At 36.7% G+C, this 24,479-nt stretch overlaps 1 protein-coding gene across 2 annotated transcripts in view; it reads right to left on the bottom strand.

The window, feature by feature from the left end:
• Nucleotides 1-1,496: 1,496 nt before the first annotated feature.
• Nucleotides 1,497-24,479, bottom strand: part of nol4la (nucleolar protein 4-like a) — a 38,553-nt gene continuing 15,570 nt past the window's right edge. The window contains exons 2-11 of one of the 2 annotated variants that reach the window (XM_056261059.1): nucleotides 22,193-22,345; nucleotides 17,352-17,463; nucleotides 15,444-15,553; nucleotides 9,899-10,052; nucleotides 5,515-5,816; nucleotides 5,207-5,392; nucleotides 4,130-4,318; nucleotides 3,211-3,330; nucleotides 2,892-3,081; nucleotides 1,497-1,874 (exon numbers count right to left, since the gene is read on the bottom strand). In XM_056261059.1, the coding sequence (XP_056117034.1) occupies nucleotides 1,654-1,874; nucleotides 2,892-3,081; nucleotides 3,211-3,330; nucleotides 4,130-4,318; nucleotides 5,207-5,392; nucleotides 5,515-5,816; nucleotides 9,899-10,052; nucleotides 15,444-15,553; nucleotides 17,352-17,463; nucleotides 22,193-22,345 (1,737 nt within the window). In that variant the 3' untranslated portion in view covers nucleotides 1,497-1,653. Of the gene's footprint in view, nucleotides 1,875-2,891; nucleotides 3,082-3,210; nucleotides 3,331-4,129; nucleotides 4,319-5,206; nucleotides 5,393-5,514; nucleotides 5,817-9,898; nucleotides 10,053-15,443; nucleotides 15,554-17,351; nucleotides 17,464-22,192; nucleotides 22,349-24,479 lie in introns of both variants that reach the window. The other variant, XM_056261057.1, reaches the window with a different exon arrangement.

Genomic DNA, 24,479 nt, shown 5'->3' with positions numbered 1-24,479 from the left:
AGCACAGCTTCATTTGCATAAAGTCCAACATTCCCAGCCAATAGAATTTCAGCATCTTCTTTTTTTGCGCTCACCAATCACGGTTTCTTTTAGTAGACTTTTATGTGTGCATGTGTAAGCTTGAATGAAAATTCTTATATATGAGAGGAATATATATATATATATATGTACAAAGGACATCTGTTAAAGTGTTCATGATTGAAAATGATGCATTTTCAAACACGGACACACTATAACGATTATCATCTACATTGCACCTTCTCCCCAAACCTTATTAGCATTGAACAGATAAAAGAGATTTTTTCAAAAAACCCTTTTCTCTTGAATCTGTTCTATATCTAAAATGGCTAAATCTGGAGCAAAGCTGCTGCATGGATATGTCTATGGTAACAAAAGAACTTAAACATCTGAGGAACTCTTCAAATTCAATAAAACAAGATGCCAATGACAAACAGGAATCTAATCTGATAGCAATATTTTGTGCCATAGTGTAAACTTTATGCTGGAGTTGACATCATTTTGTGTTTGTTTTGGGCATCCCTCCTAAATGTACTGCTTTTGTGTCTCAAAAGATGAAAGGTCTGGACTCTCTGTGGTGGACTGATAGATCTCACTGTGTTGTGCTCTGTGCAAGACGATTGTAATGCCGTTGTGAGTACAGACACCTCTTGCTTTGTGTTCTCTGATCATCTCATCATAAAACATTGTTTAACAAGTCATCTCAGCCCTCCGAAAAGGATTAAGCCCTGATGGACTCAAAGGTAAGGACATTTGATAAAGACACTATAATGGACATAAAGCTGTCATGAGCAATGTGTGATAGGTAGGTTTACAGGAAGAGCATAGGCAGAGTTTGGGGGGTGCCAGGGGGAATCGAGTGTCTAGAGCCAAAATTGTTTTGATCTTTGCGTGTTTAAATCAATTTTTATTATTTAAATCATTTTGGGCAAAATGAGTATACCCTACTTCTCGGGCACAACCGTTGCTGTTGTCATAAATTGTTTTGCTGAGCACAAGAATCAACAATCTACTTCAAGTGCATTAAATATTACTGCTAATGACTGCAATTCCTGTTTAAGTACATTTATTCCCTCATGTGCATTAACAAGTCTGTGTAAAGCACCTTACATAGTATATAAGGCCAAAAATAATACTTGCCCAGTGCCAAACGCAAGTACAAGTTGTTAACTTTATTTGGAACGGATACATAATATTAAAATGGTTTTATTTGAATATTTTCTTATAAAGTTCAGGTTTCTTTTCCTTCTGTAACTATTCATTCTATTAAGCCACCAAAATAGTTTTTATGAGAGGTAGAATTTTATATGGAAAAAATTTAGAATTACATGTAAATTTAAATAAAACATTTCAATGCAAAAATAAATAAAAACCATGCAAAATACAGGTTCATGGCAAGTGAACCTGAGAAAATGATGGCTGGTAAATGTTATCAATTGTAGACCCTGTATGTGTGCTTCAGATACAGCTTCTTCTGACCCCCCAAGCGAAGTGAAACTCCGCCTATGGACTTTAGGTGTATATGTATGTAAGTGCACATAGCTACATGTATCTTTCCTGTCATAGTGTGCATTTATGTGTACGGTATGTGTGTTTATGAGAGAAAGACGGGCAGCACCAGCCTGTGTGCAGTTCTCAGTTCTGCTGCAGAATGAGGTTCTCGAGCTCATCAGCAGAGCGGAGCAAGAAGGCCGCAGACTCGCGATAACCTGCAATCAGTTGCCGAACAGCCGTGACCTCGGGCGGGCTGAGCTGGGCAGATGCCCCTCCACCCCCTCCACCCTGACCATGACTGTTTGAACTGGAGGAGGAAGTGCTGTTGGATGCCAAAGATTTCATACTGAGATCAGTAGGCCCTGAAAGAAAAAGAAAGAGACGTTTATTAAAATGAATATCTAGTAGATCTATAGAAAAGACTAGACTAGGGTTGCTTCAATACCAGTTCCAATAGTCAATAGCAAGCATGACGTATGATGTCGGATGTAGCGTCAGCTCAGGTGAGAGTAGACGCCTCTTGCGGTTCCGCGTTCGTCAATACGTCGGGTCAGAGTTCATTCTTCCGCCGGAAATACTTGCATATGGAAGCCAGTGATTATATTTCATAAAGTTATTAATATGGATATTTTTCTTTAAAAAACGCATCGCTTTGCTTCAGAAGGCCTTTATTAACCCCCTGGAGCTGTATGGATTACTTTTATGATGGATGGATGATCGCTTTTTTTGGGCTTCAAAATCTCAGTCACTATTCATACTATTCAGCCAGGATATTTTTTAATATAACTCCGATTGTGTTTGGCTGAAAGAAGAAAGTCATATACACCTAGGATGGCTTGAGGGTAAGTAAATTATGCGATCATTTTCATTTTTGGGTGAACAAACCCTTTAATACCAATTTTGATATCACAGCAAAAACTAACAAAATTAATTTAAATTGTTAAATTGAACAATTACATTTTTCAAATGAAATATTAAATTAATATAGCGTTTAATATGGAAGTATTAATATAGTATTTAATATAAAAAACAAAGAGGGTGCACTTTTTTTTGCTGTTTATTAACTCATAACGGGAAGTCATTTTCTTTTTGATTATAGACATTTTGGCCTTCACACCTAAATCAACTAGGAAAGTGTGGAGACTGCATTGATGGGAATATAAATATGAACAAATTAAAATGTATTATTTTTCATTTTAGTAAACACTGTTTTAAATAAATAGTAAAGGGGGGCAGTTTTGGCCTAGTTAAAGAGTGTGCACTTGGATGGGTAAAATGCAGAGCACAAATTCTGAGTATGGGACACCATACTTGGCTACATGTCACGTCACTTAAACCATGAAGAACTTAAGAAAAACTTTTTTTTGCATATTACTCACCATTGGTTTGTGATGTGCCATTGTTTTGGACGTTGTTGCCAAGGGTCCCGTATCCACGGAAACTGTAATTAAGTCCACCATTGGTGTAGAGTTGGTCCTGGGAGTAGGCCGCGGCGGCCAGTGAGAAGCCTGAGTTAGCCAGGGCAGCCGGATCTCTGGAGTTTGGCTTGTCTGCTGTAACCGACTCATCCTGAACAGGAGTGCATGGAAAGGAAAAATGTGATAAGGCAAAGAAAGACCAAAAGATAACTCACCAAGTAATCTAAAAATGAATTCAATCTGATTAAAGATCTAGAGATCAATGCACACATGCACTCACATGGGCCTGATAGATGTCAAGGCGCATCCTCTTAGCAGCATTACGTGTTTCACTCTCACATGCTGCTGCAAGGATGTTCTCAGCCATGGCGGAGGTGAGGTGAGGGGGTGTGGGCCGTGTCTAAAATCATCGGACAGGGCAGAAAAACATATGTTATTACCTTATGCATTTCTGACTATGTTCTAATCTTAAAGGATGGTGTTTTTAACCCATATGTTACCAATTGCTTTAGTTATGAAAAAACAATCTGTATCATTTTTGAGCTTTTCTCTGGAACTGAATACATTCGAAATGATATTCTATTAAAGCATTACCTTATCTTTCAAAAAAGGAAAATGACTGTGTAGCCATCTTCCTGGTTTATGATTATTGAAAACATGTTCTCCATATAGCTGCACTGTAAAATCGGATTTTTGAAGCTAGCTGCATCTGTTCAAATGCATTCAACCACTTCAAGTTAAAAAAAACATCTGTTTTCTATAAGTCTTTGGCTCTACCAGCACCATACTTTCTAGAAATGCCTGTTTGATGGCATTTAATTCCTGTGAGATGCAGAAAATAAGATATGAATTGGAAAAACATTGAATCTGTTCTTTAAGAGCAGTGATTCTCAATCATGTTTTTCTCAATCATATGACAGCACTACACATTTAGGATCTTGCTCCTATCTCGCACACTTTCATATCATGGATTTCATGAGTTAAATCAGGCTCAGTTCCAGGACAAGGGTTAAAGATGACTGCCCTGTCAGCCACTAGAGGGCAGTAGTATGCTATTGAATGGTGTGTAGCACAAACAACGGTAAGCTTTAATATGTAAAACATTTCGGATTATCTGTGGTATTGTAATAGCTCAGAAGATTATGCCAGATATGTGTGTTTTCTTGTCAACATGTGTGCACATGCCCATGTTTCCATACCTCGAAGCCACCCTTCTTCATGCGGCGACAGGATTTGAGGTAGGTTCGGATCCGTTTGCGAGAACGTTCTTGGAACTCTGGGAACTGGCGGCTGCAGGACTCAATGATGGCCTGGATCTTCTCTTTGGGCTGCTTTGAGATTGGAACCATCCGGTCCAAATTCTCATCCACAAACAACCGCACGAACATCTGAAACATGAAGAAATATTAGAGCAATGCAACAATGGAAAGAAAAGAAGATGGAAATTTTAACATACTCAATGAATCAATGAATCAGAAAAGGGAAATTGTGAGGAAGATGGAAACGTGAAGGGGGTCAAATTAAACTGAAGAAACTTATGGTTTAGCATTGAGATGAAAATAATAATTAAGGTTCAGCAGGCCACTGAAATGCTTCTATTTTTTATAATACCTCATTGTATATAATTTCTCAATGTAAATTATATTACCAGCAGAACAATTTGAAAGAAGGGTGGAAATTGAAAAATTAATATGATTTTCAATATTTCACATCATATTTGCTTTGTCTGTTTGTTTTTGCTTTCACTGCTTTATGAACTCCACAAGTCTGTGTAAAACAATGATCATATTATTCAGACTTATTCAGACTGTTATTTATATAAACTTAATTTTAGTAATAATTTCATTAATTTTTTTTTTATATTGCTATATTACTATAAAAAAAGTAAACTTATTTCCAGCAACTAATTTTAGTACTTCAACTTGTAATTATTTCAGTTACCTGCCAAGGCAATATTTCAACATTTTCGATTAGTTTAAGTTAATATAATTATATTTAATTTTACTTCTGCTTTATTCCAATTCAATTAAAAAAATATATATATTTTTAGTTTTGGTAATGAACTTGAGAATAGCTCAAAATGATTGCAATAATATTTCTCATCTATTTTATGTAAATTTAGTTTCTTTACTTTATTTCTTTCAAAATACTCAAATTTTATGTTTATTTACAAAAAGACCTCCAAACCTAAGCAATGTAGGTCATAAAGCTTGAAAAGATGAATAAAAATACAAAATCTAATGTAAACCATAATATGAGAGAGAAAGCGGTCTCACGTTAAAAGCTTTAAGTCGTTCGGGGTCCAGACCCTCAGCGTCATTTATCTTGTCGCTGTCGTCATGGTCATCGTGATCCTCATCATCATCGTCAATGACCTGAGAGCGACCCGGGGTCATGTCTTCCCCGCACGTGCTCAGTTCTGTCTTCACAGAGTCATAGCTTCCTGAGCTGTACTGAGGAGACTGTGAACATAGAGGATGTACTAAAGTCAAAACCTCCATCTGAACACCATTTTGCTTATTAGCACTTTACTTGTTTATAAATACACATTTTTTGAATTATGTGGAAAAATGTAGTCTCATACCTTGTTATTGTACTCAGTTTTGACAGGGAATTTTCTGTTAGGGTCAGATGAGTAGGATCCAAGCGTTACTCCGGGTAACAGTCTGTCACTCAGGTTGACAGGCTGCTGTCCCTCCTGTGAGGAAGAGGACGATGAAGTAGTGCTGAAGTCCAGCGGCGCTGCGGCACCATTACCGTTCACCTCACCGTATGGAACCACCCCCTCAGATGCAGGAACTCCTCCTGTCGCCATGGCAGCACCACCAGGCGGAGTCAGTGCAGGGAGACCGTTAACTGTGCTGCTATTCTCTGAAGAAGAATCATCTGAGAAAGACAGAATTAGATATTTGAATGCGTGTTCATAAAGTCGCACACAAGTGGATGCGGGGTCTAGATGTGTGTGTGTGTGTGTGTAGAGACGTCTAACGGGGGAAGGGGAGTGTGTTGTGTGAAGGTTTTTGTGTGAACAGGAAAGCAACATTGGGGTCAACTGTCAAACCAGTGGAAGGAGGCAGAGGTGAAGAGAGAGACAGCAGGATGAGGGGAATGAGATGGATGTGGGGTTCTAACAGAGTGTCTTAGTGGATGGGAGGAAGTATTTGGAAAAAGAGAGCATAGAGGGAGAAGGGGGGAAAAAGAAAAAGAAAGAAACCCCTTCTTGTCCACCCAGAGAACAGAACAAGAAAGAGATGAAAGACATGCTGAAAAATAAATAATAAAATAATAAAGTGAGAAGGCCAGACATCATTCTGCTTGTAATCTACGCTGTAAAACACATTGTTATAGTCTTGTTTCCAGTAAAAATATGTACACTACCATTCAAAAGTTTGGGTGGGTAAGACCAAAAAACAGTAGCCAGTAATATTATTAAAATGTAAAATAACTTCTTTCTTTTTTAAATATATTTTAAAATGTATTTTTCCCCCTGAATTTTCAGCATCATTACTCCAGTCTTCAGTGTCATATGATGCTTCAGAAAACATTTATGCTGATTTGGCGCTCAAGAATATTGTTTATTATTATCAATGTTGAAAACAGCATATTTTTGTGGAAACTGTGATCGTTTTTTTTTTTTTTCAGAATAGAAAGTTGAAAAGAACAGCATTTATTTGAAAAAGAAATCTTTTGTAACATTATAAAAGTCTTTACTGACACTTTTGATCAATTTAATTAATCTTTTCTAAATAGAAGTAAAAAAAGACAAAATCTTACTGACCCCAAACTTTTGAACAGTAGTGTAAACATTCCTAAAACAAGGGAACCTTTCTTAAGAAGCAAAAAATAAGGAAAAAAAATCGTATCTTTAAAAATATTTTAAGCATGACCATCACCTAATTGCGTTAGTTCTATGCTTAAAACAAAGAAAATTACTATAACATTATATTAACATTTTGATTGAATTTTTTTTTAATTCAACATGCATTCTCTGAAAACTCTTCTGAAATGTTTTCATATTTAATGCAATTTTGCTTATAGCAGTAGAAACATATACTTAACTAACATATACATATAATTGTTAGTTTAAGGATTTATTTCTATATAGCCTTTTAAATGTCTTGCACTCGTGTAATGTCACCATTTTGATTCAGTCATTAAATAATATATTTGATTTGAACCTTAACTCAGATATTCACACAAAGTACATTTAGGTTATTTTTTGGATATCCAATCAGGCATAGACAGACACTGTGTGGACAATGATATTGGCCTAAATGAAAAATATAGTATGTCAGGAACTAATGACATAAACACAGAAAAGGACGGCTCCTCTCCGAAGGCTGGGTGTAATGATAGAGTGTGGGTTAAATCATCATTCTCTTGCCCTGTGTCTCTCTAAACAGCACAATAGTCTGCCATGAGTCTAGGGAGGGATCCATTAGTGCATGGTTACATTTATATAGAGTACAGGATGGGAAAAAGACTCATTATTTCACAAAACACAAGCAGTGGATCGTAAACACATCCCATAACAACCACACCAGACAGTGCATATATCAAAATTACAAAGCAGATTTGAGTAAACAAGGGCAGTACTGATAGCCATACAAAAATGTGTCTTTGACTTTGGGAGAACACACGTGATAACGGCAGGGAATGAAAGCTATATCAAATTAATAAACCAGTCCCAGACAGTCTGGATGTGCTTTCTCCACCTAAACAGTGTTTTCAAGAGTCAAATTCTCACTAAATAGATACAATTTGTAGTTGTTACCTTTAAAGACACCATGACATTGTTTGATGTGCACAGTTTTTTTTCTGCTGACATTTCCTATTAAAACCGGAAGTTGGAGAGAGACATATCGCAGCCCACCCATCCTCACCCCCTCCTTTTTTAAGACAAAGCCAATAGGCTTTAGTGACATCACAGACATGAATCATAGGCTGCATCCAAATATGCATCATTTCCTATATACTGTATATACTGTATATATGTGTCTGAATTCATAGAATTAAAAAAAACAGTAGGCAAAAGGTACCCAGATGATCTACTTTGGGCGAGATTCTGAAGTACGTATCCAATGGACACTTTACAATCCCATGAGGCCATGGGAGAGGAGTGTGAATGGCGCAACTGATGCTGTAGGTCACATGACAATGACAACAGTGTAGTATGTCCAGATTGCATTCTGCAATATTTGTTGTCACTATTTCAGGAAGAGAAACCTGTAAATTTGTGAGAACATGAATACACTATTGTTCAAAAGTTTGGGGTCAGACATATATATATATATATATATATATATTAAATAAGTCTCTTATGCTCATCCAGGCTCAAATAAATGCTTATTTGATCAAAAATACAGTAAATGCTTTAAAAAAAACGTACTGACCCCAAACTTTTGAACTGTAGAATAATGTAGATGACTTAAGAAGCTAATGCATTATAGACAAAAAGCCACAAAATTCAATTGATTTTACAGTGCCTTTAAGAAACTATTCCCACCTGATTTAACCATAAAAAATGACTTTGGTTGCTGTAACCTAAAGCAATCAGGTTGATTCAGTCTTTTTACATCATATAATAATTTAAATTATAATTTTTTGTACATTTTTTATTCACTTTTTAAATTGTAAATATCTAGTTTGTTTTAACATTTTTTTAAAAGTGCAGATGCAAACAGCATTTTTATTTTGAATCTGAGACAGCAATAAGTCAGACATGCTAAAACCAGACAAGCTTACGATATTGAGCAGAGGGGTAACCTTTATGATCACAGCTCTGACCGCCATTCCTAAAATACTATCATCCCTCTTTAGGACTGTCCGTCAAGGGTAAGGTGCACTGAGCATGTGCACAGCCCTTTAGTCACTTTCTCTCTCCTTATGATGGAGTAAGTGGACACACGTCTATATGTGTGGCCGAGCTGTTCCCTGCAGCCCCCTCGGAGCAAGATTACACAGGATTAGCCCACAAAGAGGCGACCCAAGCTGCTTCCTCCCTATCTACCCAGTAAGACCCTCGACTGTCCCAGCAGCCATTTTAAAAAGCATCTCCACATCCCCCTCCCCCTGCCCTCATCCTCTTCTCTCCTGCCCCATTCATACGCCACCCCAGCCCCCTGCACTCAGCTGAATAAGAGACAAGACAGAGGGAACGAGTGCTGGTGAAAAAAAGGAAGTGTGTTCAATTCAAAAAGGGGGCAGGGTCAACAACCTTGGAGTCTTGCAGTTGTTTACCCTCATCCGCAAATATGGGAGCCTTTGCCAAAGATTATTGTACACATTCTATATTACAGATAGGATATAGATATTGGTTACATGAATATTAACACTGATGATAAAGATGAAATAACAGTATATAGATAATATTCAGATTTTGCATAGAATAGATTCATAAATTTGTCATAGAGTATTAAATTTGTCATTTAATATATACTCTTTTCTGTAACAGTAACTAATCTATATGTCTGTATCTGTCTGTCTATCTATCTATCTATCTATCTATCTATCTATCTATCTATCTATCTATCTATCTATCTATCTATCTATCTATCTATCTATCTATCTATCTATCTATCTATCTATCTATCTATCTATCTATCACAGATCCCAGAAAATTGAGATTGACACACATTACAGAACTTGACACTGAAAATTTTCACATACAAACCAAAATGAAAAAAATAAGTCTGTCTCCGCATGGCTCTGCATACCCCAGACATCCATTTAACTGGAATCTGTCCAGAGAGTAATGGAAGAGAGCAGGAGAGGCTGGAGTGCTGGGAAAAGGGCTATAATGGGCCTTCAGGCACCTCTTCAACATCAGCTATAAGACACTTATCAGACTCTAACCAACACAAAGTCTTCTTTGATAAATGCTGACAAACATTGGTAAAAGGTGGCTGTTATTTCAATGACATGCACAGCTACATAAACACAGTGTGAGTGAGTAAGAGACATCGTACCTTCTTCCTCTTTAATGCTGGGCTGTGGGGGTGTAGGCATCCTCTCTGTGTACGGGGCGGTGGGGCTGCTAGGCTCTGCGGCTGGAGCACGCTCAGTAGAGACCCACGCGGGCTCAGCCATGTCCAAATCCTCACTGCTTACCGAACTCTCATCCTGTATGTGTGTGAGAGAGAAAGAGAGGGGGGAGGAGGAGGAAGTCAGAGAGCTCAGGATATTCTGTGCACAAAATGAAGCTCACCCATCCCACTATCGCCTAGACATCACTAGATTCTCCCATATCTCCTCCACAGCATCTCGACACAGGCAAAGTCCTCATACCTGTGTCAAAATGAGCACTCTAAATTTCCTATATTTCCTGTTTGGTTCAACCATGCTGCTATATGTAAGATTGTCAAGCAACATCTCACTTTACAAACTCTTTCTTCAGTCCATTATCTTCCCAGTGTATCCTTTATTGAGGAAACTCTACATATTGGGATGTGGGATGGAAAGGGACAGAAGGGGGAGACTCTTAAATAATGAGTGAATACGAGGGGAGCTATTTTTAACCCTGTTGGAACCCAATCATTGGAAACCCAAAAGATGCACACACAGGATGAGAAGAACACGAGATATGTATTGTTTTCTTCAGGAATCATGTTCTGGTTGCGAGTTGCAGAACAACATTTAGTACACACAGTTCATTGCATGCACATATTTTTGTTTTTTGGAGTTTGGAGCTGTGAAAAATCCACATAAAGTATGTATGCTTTCGCAGCAGTGTTACATTTCCAGTGTTGTTAATGTTAACTAAAGTTTGGTATTTGAAATAAAGCTAAAATAAAATAAAAATGATACATTTTACCTAAACTAACTGAAATAAGTTGAAGTACTAAAATGACTAAAACTGAAATAAATATTAATTACAGTAAAGCTATATAGAAATATTAAAAAACTACTAAAAGATACAAAATACAATACATTTTTTATAAATTAAAAAATACAAAAACTTGAAATGAAAAGAAAACTGAAAATATAAAAATAAAAGCCAATTCAAAATATTAATAACTAAAATACCAATATAACACTCAATTTCAAAGTCTTCTAAAATTTAGTCAGTGTTGCATAACGGGTCCATTGTCCAGATTTTCTTGACAAAAATACATTTTTTGTTAACAATAATATGCAAAATGACAAAAATGTGTCATACTGTAACAGACCAAACTTTGTATTCCAACATAATTTTACCAGTGTTCAGCATCTTACAGCTCTTTTTTTATATTTTTTTTTATATTGTTAGCATTGCTGATATCTCTTTTAGCATATTTATTTTCCATCAATGTGTTGTAATTAAAATGTTAAATTATCCTCAAAGACCAAACGACTTAACATTTATTCAGCCTAAACGTGTTTTTAAATACGATCTGCATTATCTATTCACACTGACATGTATGTGTGCCAGAATAAGTGCTGATCCATGTTTAGCAGGCTGAAGGCATAGCGAATCACGTCGTGACCCTTGTCTTCACCTACGCTATAGGCGTGAACGCACCTCTCTACCTCTGTTGTCATGACGATGAAGCTGTGAGAAAGTTCACTGTGACTTACAGCAGGTTCTAGAGCTTCTGTAGAACGCTTTCTTCATAGCCTCGCCTCAAAACCCCTCCATAAATGTTCCAGGATAATACACCCTGGATGTAATACACCATAAATGTAACCCATAATACACCCTGTGCCACCCATCTGCTCAGAACAAACCTTCACAATGCCACTGCTAATCTTGTAGCCGCTGAGTTAAAGACTAGCAACCACCCCCACTCATGTGTGACACTTCCTCATTTTCACAAACAAACCCCTCATTTCAAAACCCAACCATCCCCCATCTGCATTAACACACACCTGAATGCAGAATTGAATTCATCTCACCCTCAAGCCCCTGGGCATCAAAGTAGGCCTACTCCATTCTCAGCAGGCCACTCATACCAATTTTATTCATTAAAACACTTTAACTTGCCCTGAAAATTAAAATTAAATTCTACTTACTAATAAGCACAATTTTCACAAACATCACATTACCAAGATTCTTTATCTTACAACACACACACACACACACAAACAAATCCGGCCTCTACACTACATTATGTGTCCCTGATTCTGTTTATTGTTACCATGGTAATCTGAAGAGTAGAGCTGGCTGAAAGAATGTAATCATCAGTGGTGCTCAAGAGAAGGTGAGAAATGCAGGTGAGTAGATAAAGATGTGTGTGTGAGAGAAGAAAAAGTCACTGTGAATTGCCTCTCGATGTGCCTCTCAAACGCACAGGTTCCCTCCCCTTTTCAGCACTGCATGCACTGCTAACAGGAAGGAATTCTGGGACCCCACAGATCAGATAATGGTCACAAATTAACTGGTCTAACAACAGATGTATGAAGCATTGGAGTTAGCTTGAGACCCCTGTTGTTCTGAAACGTACAGTATTGTGACAGAAAGCCTGAAAAATTTGGTCACATGGCGTTATGCTGGTCATCATCATGATCCCAACATTTATTATCTAAAGTACAGACTGAAACCATGACAAGTGTTTATTTTGTAAAAGTGATTCCACACTGTCCTGTACAGATGTGAACCAATATGCATGTGGTAACACACACACAGAGACACACACATGCTGTAAACATTTGTCCATGTGATTCATAGAGTTAGCCTTGTGAAAAATTGGGTTCCCTCTGAGGTTTGTTTAGAGGACTGATGTGTGCGGTGCTGACTCCATTAGGTACCAAGTGGAGCATCAGTAACACAAGCAATGAGAAAGAGAGAAGAAAAAGACAGGAGCAAAAAAAGATCAATGTAGACACAGGAATTTAAGGTGCATGTAAAACAATAAAGAGGGAGATGAGAGGATTATGAAGAAAATAAACTAAGTAAAAAGATGTGATTTAGTCAAGTAGGCCATAAATGAATATTAAACAAACAGAAATTGTGCAGCACTTTTAAATCAGAATTTCTGTAAGTAAAACCCCCCCAAAAAACTCTTCAAACGCTTGAGGCCAAAAAAAGAATTGTTTTTGTAAAAACAAACAAAAATGCATTCTATTGATTAAAAGTGACAGTAAAGTCTTTTACCAATTATATTTCAAATAAATGCTGTTTTTTCAAACTTTTTATTTATCAAGGTTTCAACTGTTTTCAACATTGATACGAATGAGAAATGTTTCTTGAGCACCAAATCAGCACATTAGAATGATTACATGAAACAACATGTGACACTGCAGTAATGATGCTGAAAATTCAGCTTTGCCATCACGGGAATAAACTACTTTGTAAAAAATATTCAAATAAAAAACAGTTATTTTAAATTGTAATAATATCTCACAATATTACTATTTCTGACTGTATTTCTGGTCAAATAAATGCAGCCTTGGTGAGCATAAGAGACTTCTTTCAAAAACATCCTATAGACCCCAAACTATTGAATGGTAATGTCACAAATAATAATAAACGATTCTGCTCCATGGGGATATCTAGTTTACTTGTAAACCTCTGAGTATATTTGAAAGATTTGATGGCACTAACCTTGGAAGCATTGACAAATCCAGTGATTATTTTACCCTCAACAGCATTCATTGTATCAGTCTGGTACATTTGTTTCCTGGCGGACTAACAAAACAAAACAAAAAAATCCTGTGTGCCCCCACTCCAGAAGTTCCATAAATCCAGCCAATTAAAATTGAGCATGCCAGATGGAGAAAGTGCAATATGCATCTGAAATCACTGAACAACAGACGGCCTGGTTGGTGTGCTGTCTGAAGGTAAGACCACTCTAAACATACCCTTACAATCTGAGAAAAATTATTTGTTGATAAGAACGTTGTTTGAACCCCTACCCTAGCCCTAATCCTATATTTAGCACCAAAATCTGATTGGTTGATAGGAATGTTGATCCCAGAACACATCCTATTAGGTGAATTACATTAAGCAAAAGGGCAATAAAACAGACAACTCCAAACAATCTTCAACCTAAGCAATCTGATTGGTTCCCACCTGACACGCAGACGAATAATAGTACTTTAAGTTTTTGTGTCTCATTTTTATGTATACTTATTTTACATTTTAGATCTTATTGAGTCTTATTTTGAACATGAAGAACAAGTAGCTTAAACAAATACAACAATTCTATTCTCATAATAGGTCTAACAATTTTAGTTTTCTAAAGGCACATATTGCCCAAAAAAATTCATGTTTTTTTTTGCTCTTTGTGACCAAAAAAAATAATCCGACTCCATGCAACTTATTTTCATTTTATAGAGAGTGGTACAACAGCGCCCCCTGCACGCAGGCCTGAAGGATAACTACACTAAAAAATTATTGTTGGTTTAACTTAAAAAACTAAGTAACCTGGTTGCCTTCAAATTTTAAGTTCATTGAAATTAAAAAAAAATTGTTCATATAATGAAAGAGATTGGTTTAATAAACAGAAACTCAAAATATTATGTTATCTGCACCACATAAATTATTTAAGTTGATTTGACAAAAGAAATAATGTTGTACTAACAAAATCATAAAAATATTTTTTTTATAGTGTAGGCTACTAGTATTTATCTACCTATATTCCTATTAGTATAGGAGTGTTTACTGCAGTTATCTAGAAATGGATCGTGGCTTTTTTCATCAAAAAAAAATCGATCAAAACTGGCTATTTAAACAGCAATATATGACATTAAATTAAAATATTCCATAAAAAAAGAGAAGAAAACTAAACAAAAAAAATTAAAATAAAATAAAATAATAAAATATTAACCTAAGAAATAAGATCCAGATCTGCTATAAAGGTTTCCAGTTTCTCCAGCTCGGTGGATGTTTCTAACTTAAGCTGGGACTGTGACAATGCAGTATGTCACAGGTACACAACGGCCTTTAGACTTTCTTCTGGATGTTTCACTCTTTGCATGTAATCTTAGAAAACAACAATGCCATTAAGTGAGCTGTAAATGCATGTGACCCAGTGATGTATCCTGAGCTTTCTTCTATGAACATATTCTACAGTGAGAATATTCTCTAAATATGTGCTCTTTAGTTTCAGCTATACAATTACATTCATGTACTGTTTTAGTTCAGTGAAGGAACTGTGTTTCACAAGGATGGGGGTTGTGTGTTTATCATCACCCCATTTATATAGCACAGTGACCCACAGAAACATCCAGCTCTTGCTATTCCAGGCATCCACATATACTGTTGCTGAGGCAACCATGTCTATAAGAGTTTACCTTGACAACCACACATTGCACCATAAGGACTTGTCACAGTTCCTTTGAGCTGAGTGACTTTTACATTCAATTCTTTGCCCAGATACTAAGGAATATTTAGCATCATGATACCATATATTGTCTCTAAAACTCAGGAGCAGTCAGAAAACACACAAACCAGTAACGACTCGTCAATACTGAATTATTTTAAACGTAATAAATATATATATATATTTTTTTTAAACTGACAACTTTGATGTATTGTAAAACAAAGCTTTTTTTCTCTCTTCAGTGCTCTTGTATCTCTCACTCTCTACCTACCTGCTCATTAGTGTTCATACACTGTAGTTTCATCTGTTTTAGATAGGTGGCAGTGAGAGGCATGTTGTAGTCGATGAGGTCTGGGACCAGGGAAGTGGGCCGGTCATTCTCTGTGGGTGAAAAACAACAAAAGAAGTTACATTTCAATTTTTACTTTCACATTTTTAAATTTGTTAAACGTTAATATACATACTACCTTTCAAAAGTTTGTGGTCAAATTTTTTAACAGATTTTTTCATATTTTTAATAGCAGTCGCTTAGCTCACCAAGGCAGCATTTATTAAAAACAGCAATACTGTGGAAATTACTACAATTAAATGTCATTTATTCCTGTGATTGTAAAGCTGAATTTTCAGCAGCCATTACTCAATCTTGCTCTCAAGAAATATTTCTTATTATTATCAATAGTTGAAAACAGATTTGCAGTTTAATATTTTTGTGGAAACTGTGATACATTTTTTCACGGTTCTTTACAAAATAACAGCATTTATTTGAAGTAGAAATCTTTTGTAATATTATGAATCTTTTTAGTGACATTTTTATCTATTTAATGCATCCTAGCTGAATAGAAAAATCTGTTTCTTTTTTTCTTCTTTTTTTAGCTTGCTGACCCCAAACTTGAACGGTAGTGTGTGTATATAATATAAGTGTATAAATAATTTTCTTCAAAAAGCTTATTAGTTAAAAAATGTGTAGCTAATTCATAAGATTTTCCTACTTTTAATTATTAATTTGTAAGTCAATATTGTTTCACTCAATCCCATTCTCAATAGTGTGCATGACTCAGTTCAGTCCCCTAGAAGGCGCTCTTGAGACAGCGCTCCAACAGAGCCGGCTGAAACCCCCTCGGGTCTTTGTTAAAATCAAACACAATAAACACAGACAGGCTTTTGTTTGGACACAGATCTTCTGACTCTATACAGAGTTCCCAGTCGCAATATAGTGTGAACAGTTCAATAGCAATTTTTATTCTATAACCTGCTTTGGAGAGCAGTGATGACTCTTCCCTTCAGAACCCCTGCAGGCAGAAGCTGGTCAGCTAATTCACTATTCAAAGTTTGTTTAACATTCGTTCTCCACAAATGCACAAATTTGAAAATCGTTTATTTTTAATTTTTTATATGAATTAGGTTATGAGTTTAAGCATTTCACTGCAAATATATAAACTTTTTTTTTTTTTTTGCAGATGTAAATTAGCTGACACATTGGTGAATCATTTTCACCAAAAAATTGAAACTATTTTAGCTCTTTAGAAATCAAGCTTATCAGTGGCAGTGTGAATTAGTCACATCAGCCGGTGACTAAAGGCAGACCAACATCACGTCTATGCAGATAGATACAGCACATAGAGCACAATATCTCAGAGCTTTGGGAAAATGACACTTTCTGATTCGTGTGCAGGGAAAGGTATTTATTGCTGACACTTTATGACAATAATGAAGTTGTGATTGTAACAGCTCTACTGTCTCTGAATTATAAGTAATGATGCAAATATCCAGAGAGAAAGCATATTTGAAGGTCATCACATGAGCGTCTGCTGTGTCATGTCTTGAAGGATTGCGTGCATATTTCCTTTAGCGTTATTTTTCATTCTTTTTTGTTAATCAGATGTTTACTGTGGGAAGCGCGTGGGTCGGATTATCCATGCATTAATTACAAGGGGCCCGTAAAAGCGCAGAATTGTAGTCTTGCCTCTGTGGCTCATCAAAAACAGTGTGACTTTAATGAACATTTTGGAATCCTAATCTTTCCTAATTACTGCTAAAGGGTGATGCACTCGCAAAACTTTAATTAATGATAAAATGAACAAAAACAACCAATTTACTCAGCGGCACATATTCATGTGTACGGTGCAAAATCATTAAAAATGGCAAATCTAGACATGAAAGTGCAAGAACGGTGCCTGACCTTTGAACTCTGCCGTGCTGGGGTTGATGTGCATCCTTTTCTGGCATTCTCCACAACTCATCAAGAAACGAGTCACCGCCTCACGTGGAAGAAATGCGTAGGTCTCTGCAATCTGACAACCAAAGGAGAGAACGGAAAGGAGTCAGCAAATATTTTAGAGATGAAACAGAGAAGCAGAAACAAACAATGGAGCGTATCCACAAAAATAGTTTACTGTATACCAAAACCCACTGAGGATAAAGGGTCTGCATGCAACATGGAGCAAGGAACCACAGTAGGTTTTGGAACAGAGCTATTCATTTTCATACTAATGACAACATAACTGCAACATATTTGCTATATACACTCATTTCTAACAATGTCTACTTAGCAATGCCTCCCTTTTCTTATTTTCCCTTCTCTAAATCTTCTAATCTTTTTGGTCTCTCTCATCCCTGTGCCCTCTCCCTCCTCTCTCTTTTGCTCTTGCTTTCGTCTCCTGGAGGCTTTCTGTGTGCGACCTTCACACAGAGAGGGTGATCGAGCAGTAGCAATGGCAGGCCCTCCACCCTCCCCCCTTAGGTGGCACAGAGGGAAAAGGCCAACCAGGGAAAACCGCACCTCCCAGAATGCCATGCTCCCAGACTGCCCCCTCCTCCCAGACTGGCAGGGCTGGTCTCTGTGGGCTGCTTGTGCTATGAGACCTGACAGCAGGGCTCTCCAGGGCACTGGCTGAGAAGAGGAGGTGAACGTTGCCCCAAGGACATTGTGCAGCCCCTGCCACCCCCGCACACACACATGCAAACAGCTTTTTGCATCTTTAGTATTGGGGGTGCTCCCTGATCAGCCTTCGTGTGTTCGAAATAATGAACCAGTCATCTTCAAAGGAATAAGCTGAGGTCCAGTGTGACAGAGAACATTGTTAATGCGCAAAAACATTCATTTCATTTTATAATAAAAGACAAAAAAAAGAAAAGAAAGAATGCATGGAATCTCAGGGAGTGGTGTGGGTGCCCCTTCAGTGGCCTCAATCTCAATACAGCATCATTGCAGTCCCATCAGGCCACCACTAGAGGGCAGATAGCAGCAGTATTTGAAAGGGTAGTGGGACAGGATGAGAAGGGTGATCTGGAATAATAGTATGTCCCAAAGCTATGTACTGCTACACACTCAGAAGTATGTACTTTTTTTCACAAAAATATGCGAATTGGGACTCATCATAATAATATTTTTTTAGTCAGTAGTTATGACTGAAGTTGATTTATATACAAATGAATAAGAGTTGAAAAAGTGAGCACACATACCTGCATCGTATTAAATAATATTATACCTAGTAATGATAAAAATTGGTATTACGATTATATATGCAGTTATTATTATTATCCACCCCTCCCAAATTATTATAATAAATATAATAAATAACAATATAGAATTATTTGAATTATAATTTTAGATTAGGTTGTAAAAATACAATCAAAATAATTATGAATTACCATAGCATATTATTTTCCAATAATAATAATAATTATTATTATTATTACTACTACTACTACTACTACTACTTCTACTACAATTGTAAAATATTATTATTATTTTTATTACTCGAAAAACATTATTATCATTAGTCACCACTATTATTGTATTTTGGATTATTTTATTATGATATACAATCTAAAAAATTGATAATGAATATAATATATTATTTTAAAATAATAAATTGATTATTATATGAATCACCCCAAAACGATTGTATTAGATTAGATGGTATTGTAATATTGATATACAATAGAAATAAATAGCATAATATATTCATCTGCAATAACTATTTCTGTCACTCTGTTACTGGTGTGGACTTCATAGCAGACCTGGCACATATCACCATCTGTGTCATTATGCCAAAAGTATGGACTCTGATCAGGACCTGAAAGGCTCAGGCAGCATTTGGGACAGGGTCACGGGTGTAAAAATGTAGGCTTCTGGACACCACCAATCAGAGTCAGTAGCAGCTAATTATACAGCCAATTAAAGTCAGTTCAACCAGAGCAAATCAAGCCAATCACAGCTGATTTCTGAAGGTAATAGCCAATCGGTGAGACCTTAGAGTGTTCTGATCTTTGCTTGTCTGATAGTCCAGCAGTTTAAGAGTGGTTCAATGTGTGCCAAATGTCAAAAACATGGCTATCAGGCAGTTAATTACTTTAATTAGGTGATTAGCACAAAGCTTAGTGGGGGCTGGAACCCAACACCTGCTTTCACACACCAAGGAATCACAGCACAAGAGAGCATAATCAAGCGGTGCACACTTACACATCCCCTATCTACCTCTATAAGAATAAAGGACCGTTCACACCAAGAACGATAACTATAAAGATAACTATATTAGTGTCCACACCAGCGGACGATTACGTTCTGTTTATTCTAAGCGCGTGCTTGTCTGCCGCTTTAAATGCTCGAGCTCTTTACAGCAGGATGGATTCTGATTGGCTGTCAATGTTTTTATCATTCATCAGCTGGACAAAATCATTCTAAAAAAGTGTTTCCAACGATATTCTCTGTTCCGTTATCATTATAGCTGTGGTGTGGGCTACTTTAATATTCAGAACGATTTTTAGAACTATATCTTTATCGTTATCTTTATAGTTATCGTCCTTGGTGTGAACAGGCCTTAAGTCTAGTTTCTGTGTTCTGCTTTAATTGGATCAGATGCTGCATTATGTTGTACTTCGTGTCATTCTCCCTCCCATATTATCAAATAATAAGCAACATAATAACTCAATGCATGCTGAATGTACTGTATGTGCTAAGAAACATAACTGCTTATAATTACACACTACATAGAGAAATTATGCTGCGTAAGAGTAAAGATATGTGATATTAAATCCCGACAGTATTTGGCTCAGATTCAGTCACTAACTCATTCATGTTTGTTCCTCCTACTTCATACACCAGTGTCTCAGATAAAATAGAGGTGAGATAAAAGCTTTACCGAGCTCAACGGCTCTGGCCGAGCTGTGATATAAACTAAATTCTATTGGCTATTTTAAAAAGGGGAGGAGCTGATCCCAGTGAGCCTTTAAGTTTTCGAGACCTCTCCGACAGTTAGAGAAAGAGTATATGGCAGAAAATAGAGAGATACACTGGAAACAATATAGGTTTGCAGTGCTGCTGATAAGCAGGTTGACTAATATACCTGCAGTTTGGGCAACTTAAAATACAGCTGGATATCAATCCAAAATGATATCCTCTGTCTGTAGCTATGACAAAGCTCTAGTCCTATTATAGGGAAGAAAACGAGAACAAATGAGAACTCTTTAATATAAAATAAAAATTTCTTCCTAGAAAATTTGTTGTATGTTTAAAAAGTTAAGAAGTTAACCAAATTAAGAAGTATCATGCTTCTCAGATTATTCTCCTGAATAAGAAGAATCTCACATGTATCTCAGAGTTTCAGAAAAGATCTCAAGAAAATTACACAAACTGTGCACTGATTTCCCAGATATTTCAAAATAAACAAGATTTTAATATTTCCCAAAAATAAATTATATGAGCTATCCTGTCAATTCATTTTACTCTGTGTCAGTTGTCTAATTTTGTATTTATTTCTCCTAAGCAGTTTTTAGAAGAAACATTGTCTTACTTGGTTAAATTTACTTGAATAAAACTGAGAACTAGGGCTACACAATTTGAGGAAAGAATCTAATTGCAATTTTTCTGATAAAAAAAATATTATTGTGATTTAAAATGTGATTTAAAAACAAAAAAGTTTCCTATACTTGTTTTTAGGACTGCACAATTTGGCCAAAATGTTGTTATTACTGTATAAATCAATATGACTGGAATAATAACAAAAAATCCCTTTTCTAATATTTGTACAAATTAAAAAAATAATAAATATAAGCGTGTTTAAAACATATATAATAATTATTATTTTATTTTACTGTATAACTGTAAAAAGACTCATTCTAATATTTAAGACTGTCCTAATTTCTTAATTATCAAATGTTAAACAATCAGGGATTTATTTTGGTGGAAAAAGGTTTATGTGCTCCTCTCATAACAAGTTTTGGGAAGTTGGTTGATTCATGTTCAAGACATGCAGAGATGAGTTTGTGTGAAGCAGCATTCCACTTGGAGACATTGAAAACACTGTATGATGCGCTGCTCGCATGTAAAAGAAGCGCCTCGTTTCACTCTGAAACATGCAGCGCATATCTCAGCCATTGCGGTTTTAATCAGATTAATCGTGCAACCCTACTGAGAACTACAGAAGTCCTGAGTCACGAAAGGGCAAACTCTGAGCAATTAAATTTTCCTCTGGGCTTGGCGAGCCAAGCAGCTTTATATAAGTCCCATGATGCAATACTTGTCACTTGGGTCTTGTCATGTTTGACAGCTTGAGAGGTAGTGATGTTGACTTATATCGGTGGGTCAGACGGGTTCAGGTTTAAAAAGATTTTAGAATGCGTTGGATTGTTTTTCACAAACGTGGGTGGGTGCGAGTCAGAAAGATCTGGCCAGTACATCACTAGTATGCATTTGCTGTTATGGCGTAAATCCACAAAACATAGTGTTCCATTTGAAGTTTAGACTCCTTGCTGATTTAAAGTCTATAATAGCTCAACAGTGCGACAGGTGTTTCAAAATGGCTGCTGTTGCCCCAGCAACAGCCTCTACTCATTATAGTTATTCAGATGTTCTATTTTAGAGTTGCTTCTGTGGTCGTTTAAATAAATAGAGTGAGGACAGTTTTGCACATTGCTGCACATGAAGCCTATGTTGCATGTACTTTTTTATAGCAAGAGAAAGGATTTCGCTTATGTGTGTCTTGACTATATTTTATGCACTGAATGATTGTGTCTCACCGCCTTATAGGTTTTTTTCTGGCCGGCGTGTTTGGGTGCTCTACCAGGATCCGCCCCCATCTCAACATGCATGGCATAGATGATATCAAAAAAATCCTCCACTACAGCAACCCGCTTCAAGGAGCTGTCCTGGGCCGCCCCTCCATCTGAACACTGCTGAAAGACAGAGAGAAAAGGTGATTATAAAAAACAGAAGGAAGGTCAACATTCAAAAACTATAGCTATGTTCAGACTGCAGGCAAATGTGGCCCAAATCTGGAATCGGATCTGTTCAATTCTGATTTGGGCCACTTCCACATGTGGTCCAAAATCATATACAGGTCAGATGTTTTGCAATGCAACCTTAGTCTGAACAGTCATATTGGAATTCATGCAACTTTTACATCACTCTAGATCGACATTTGTCGTAAGATTTTACATATCAGTAGTTTTGGTGACTCGGTTAAAAAGTAAGACAGCTTTGAAGGCAGTTGGAGGGACAGTAAGAACACATAACTTAAGGAGACAGCTCTATAGAAACAAGCAAACTTTGAGGGAAAGCTATACAAGAAAAAACTTTGCTCTCTTTCTTCTCATCCTCATCTTTGTCCTCCTTATTTGCTGCACATGAATTTGCTGGTTTCCGTGGCACGTCACCTTATAAATGAACGTGTAAGGGCAGACTTCAGTTGCTGCATGGCGTCTTTGTTATCAATCTTTTCCGCATGTGGGTCAGTTCAATTAGATTCTCACTTGAATCTGATATTGACCACATTTAAAAAATAATGTGAAGAGCACAAACAAAAAAATGGATCTGAGCAATAAATAAGAATTTAGCACTAAGGCTTGAAGTATGAATGTAGCCTATGGTACCTCATATTTCACTGGGCTTTTCACAATTACTGCATGGTATTACTGGGTATTATTCAGGTTTCAAAATTCCCCCCTGTACATATGCAAATCCTGGGTTAATGTTCTTATTTGCATATTCATGAGTCAGTAACACTGATTGGACAAATAACAGCTCTGTATAAAAACAAATAAAACATTCTCTTCTTCACTCCAGTTGCATTTGCTCAACATTTTCATGTTTGTCTGAAACGCCGCCACTAAACAGCATGTGAAGGCCTCTGACAGCAGCAACCAGATGAACTCTGCATGCACCAGTCCACAGACTGGCATCTTTATGGGCACAAATCTTTACTGCTCATACATTATTTGAGTTTCTGAGTTGCATTCCCAACATTTATGCTTTATGAGTATTGCCTTGGGGTTATGGCGACTGTACAGCTAAGACAGTCTCTTTTGTGTAGTGTATTATTCAGACGTTCATTGATCTGAATCTAATATTAAGTCCTTCACAGCTCAAGAGGTTTTTTACTGAATATCTCCAGTTAGATTTGTGTGCGAGAAATACAGTGTGGTTTTTAACCCTTTTTTGCAGCATTTTGAAAATGACTGCTTTCTTGACCACAGACACACACACAACCAGCCCCACCTCTAACCATCGCCACCTTCAACCCTGCTTTCCATAAAGCTGACCCTGTCGCTATGGCAACTGGCAGCGCTCTCGGGCAGGTGTGCAGGGCAGCGGGTCATGTGACACCTGCAGGAATTCTGATCACTAAGAGAACCTTCTTATTCTCCCAGTCCCACACAGACCCAACCGTCACCTGTTCATTATTGCTTTCACACCTTTTTCTCTCATTACTTCTTTCTCAGCTTTACTTCAGAATGGCATGTCTTTTTCAAAGTAACTGTGACTTATTTACTATAACTTTTTTATAGGTGAAATGTTTATTAATTAAACATAATTATTGTTTAATAAATAAACAATATAAAATCCAGTTTAATAGTGGCACAACAATTAATAATTGTTGTGCCACTAGTATTAAACTGGATTTTATATTGTTTATATATTTTAACAGAGAAAATTACGCTCTCAAAGCATAACTCTTTTGTCACTTATATCACAAACATCTCTACAAGACTTCAATATTGCTTTCATTTTTATGTTTCCAGATTCTATAGCTGGCATAAACAAAGTTAGCTTGTATTGCCTGTTTCAATCAGCAGGTGTTGTGTAAAAAAGGAAGTAGCAGTCATTATCCTTCCTCTTCATATAATTTTTTTCTCTCTCTCTCTCCCTCATTCTTTAACTGCACATTTCTACTTTGATTCCCAGAGGGGCTAACGTTTTTTCTTTCCTCTTTTCTCCACTTGTTTTCCTTTCTCCATCACATTTTCCCCAAGACATCTGTATTTTTCTCCATCTCTCTCTCCCTTTTTTCTCCTGTCCCGCTCCATC

Source organism: Rhinichthys klamathensis, unplaced genomic scaffold, assembly GCF_029890125.1.
Source record: "Rhinichthys klamathensis goyatoka isolate OS25496 unplaced genomic scaffold, OSU_Roscu_1.1 h1tg000180l_1, whole genome shotgun sequence".
NCBI classification, from domain to species: domain Eukaryota; kingdom Metazoa; phylum Chordata; class Actinopteri; order Cypriniformes; family Leuciscidae; genus Rhinichthys; species Rhinichthys klamathensis.
Note: the sequence above shows the minus strand (reverse complement) of the source record. Positions and strands in the feature narration are given on the sequence as shown.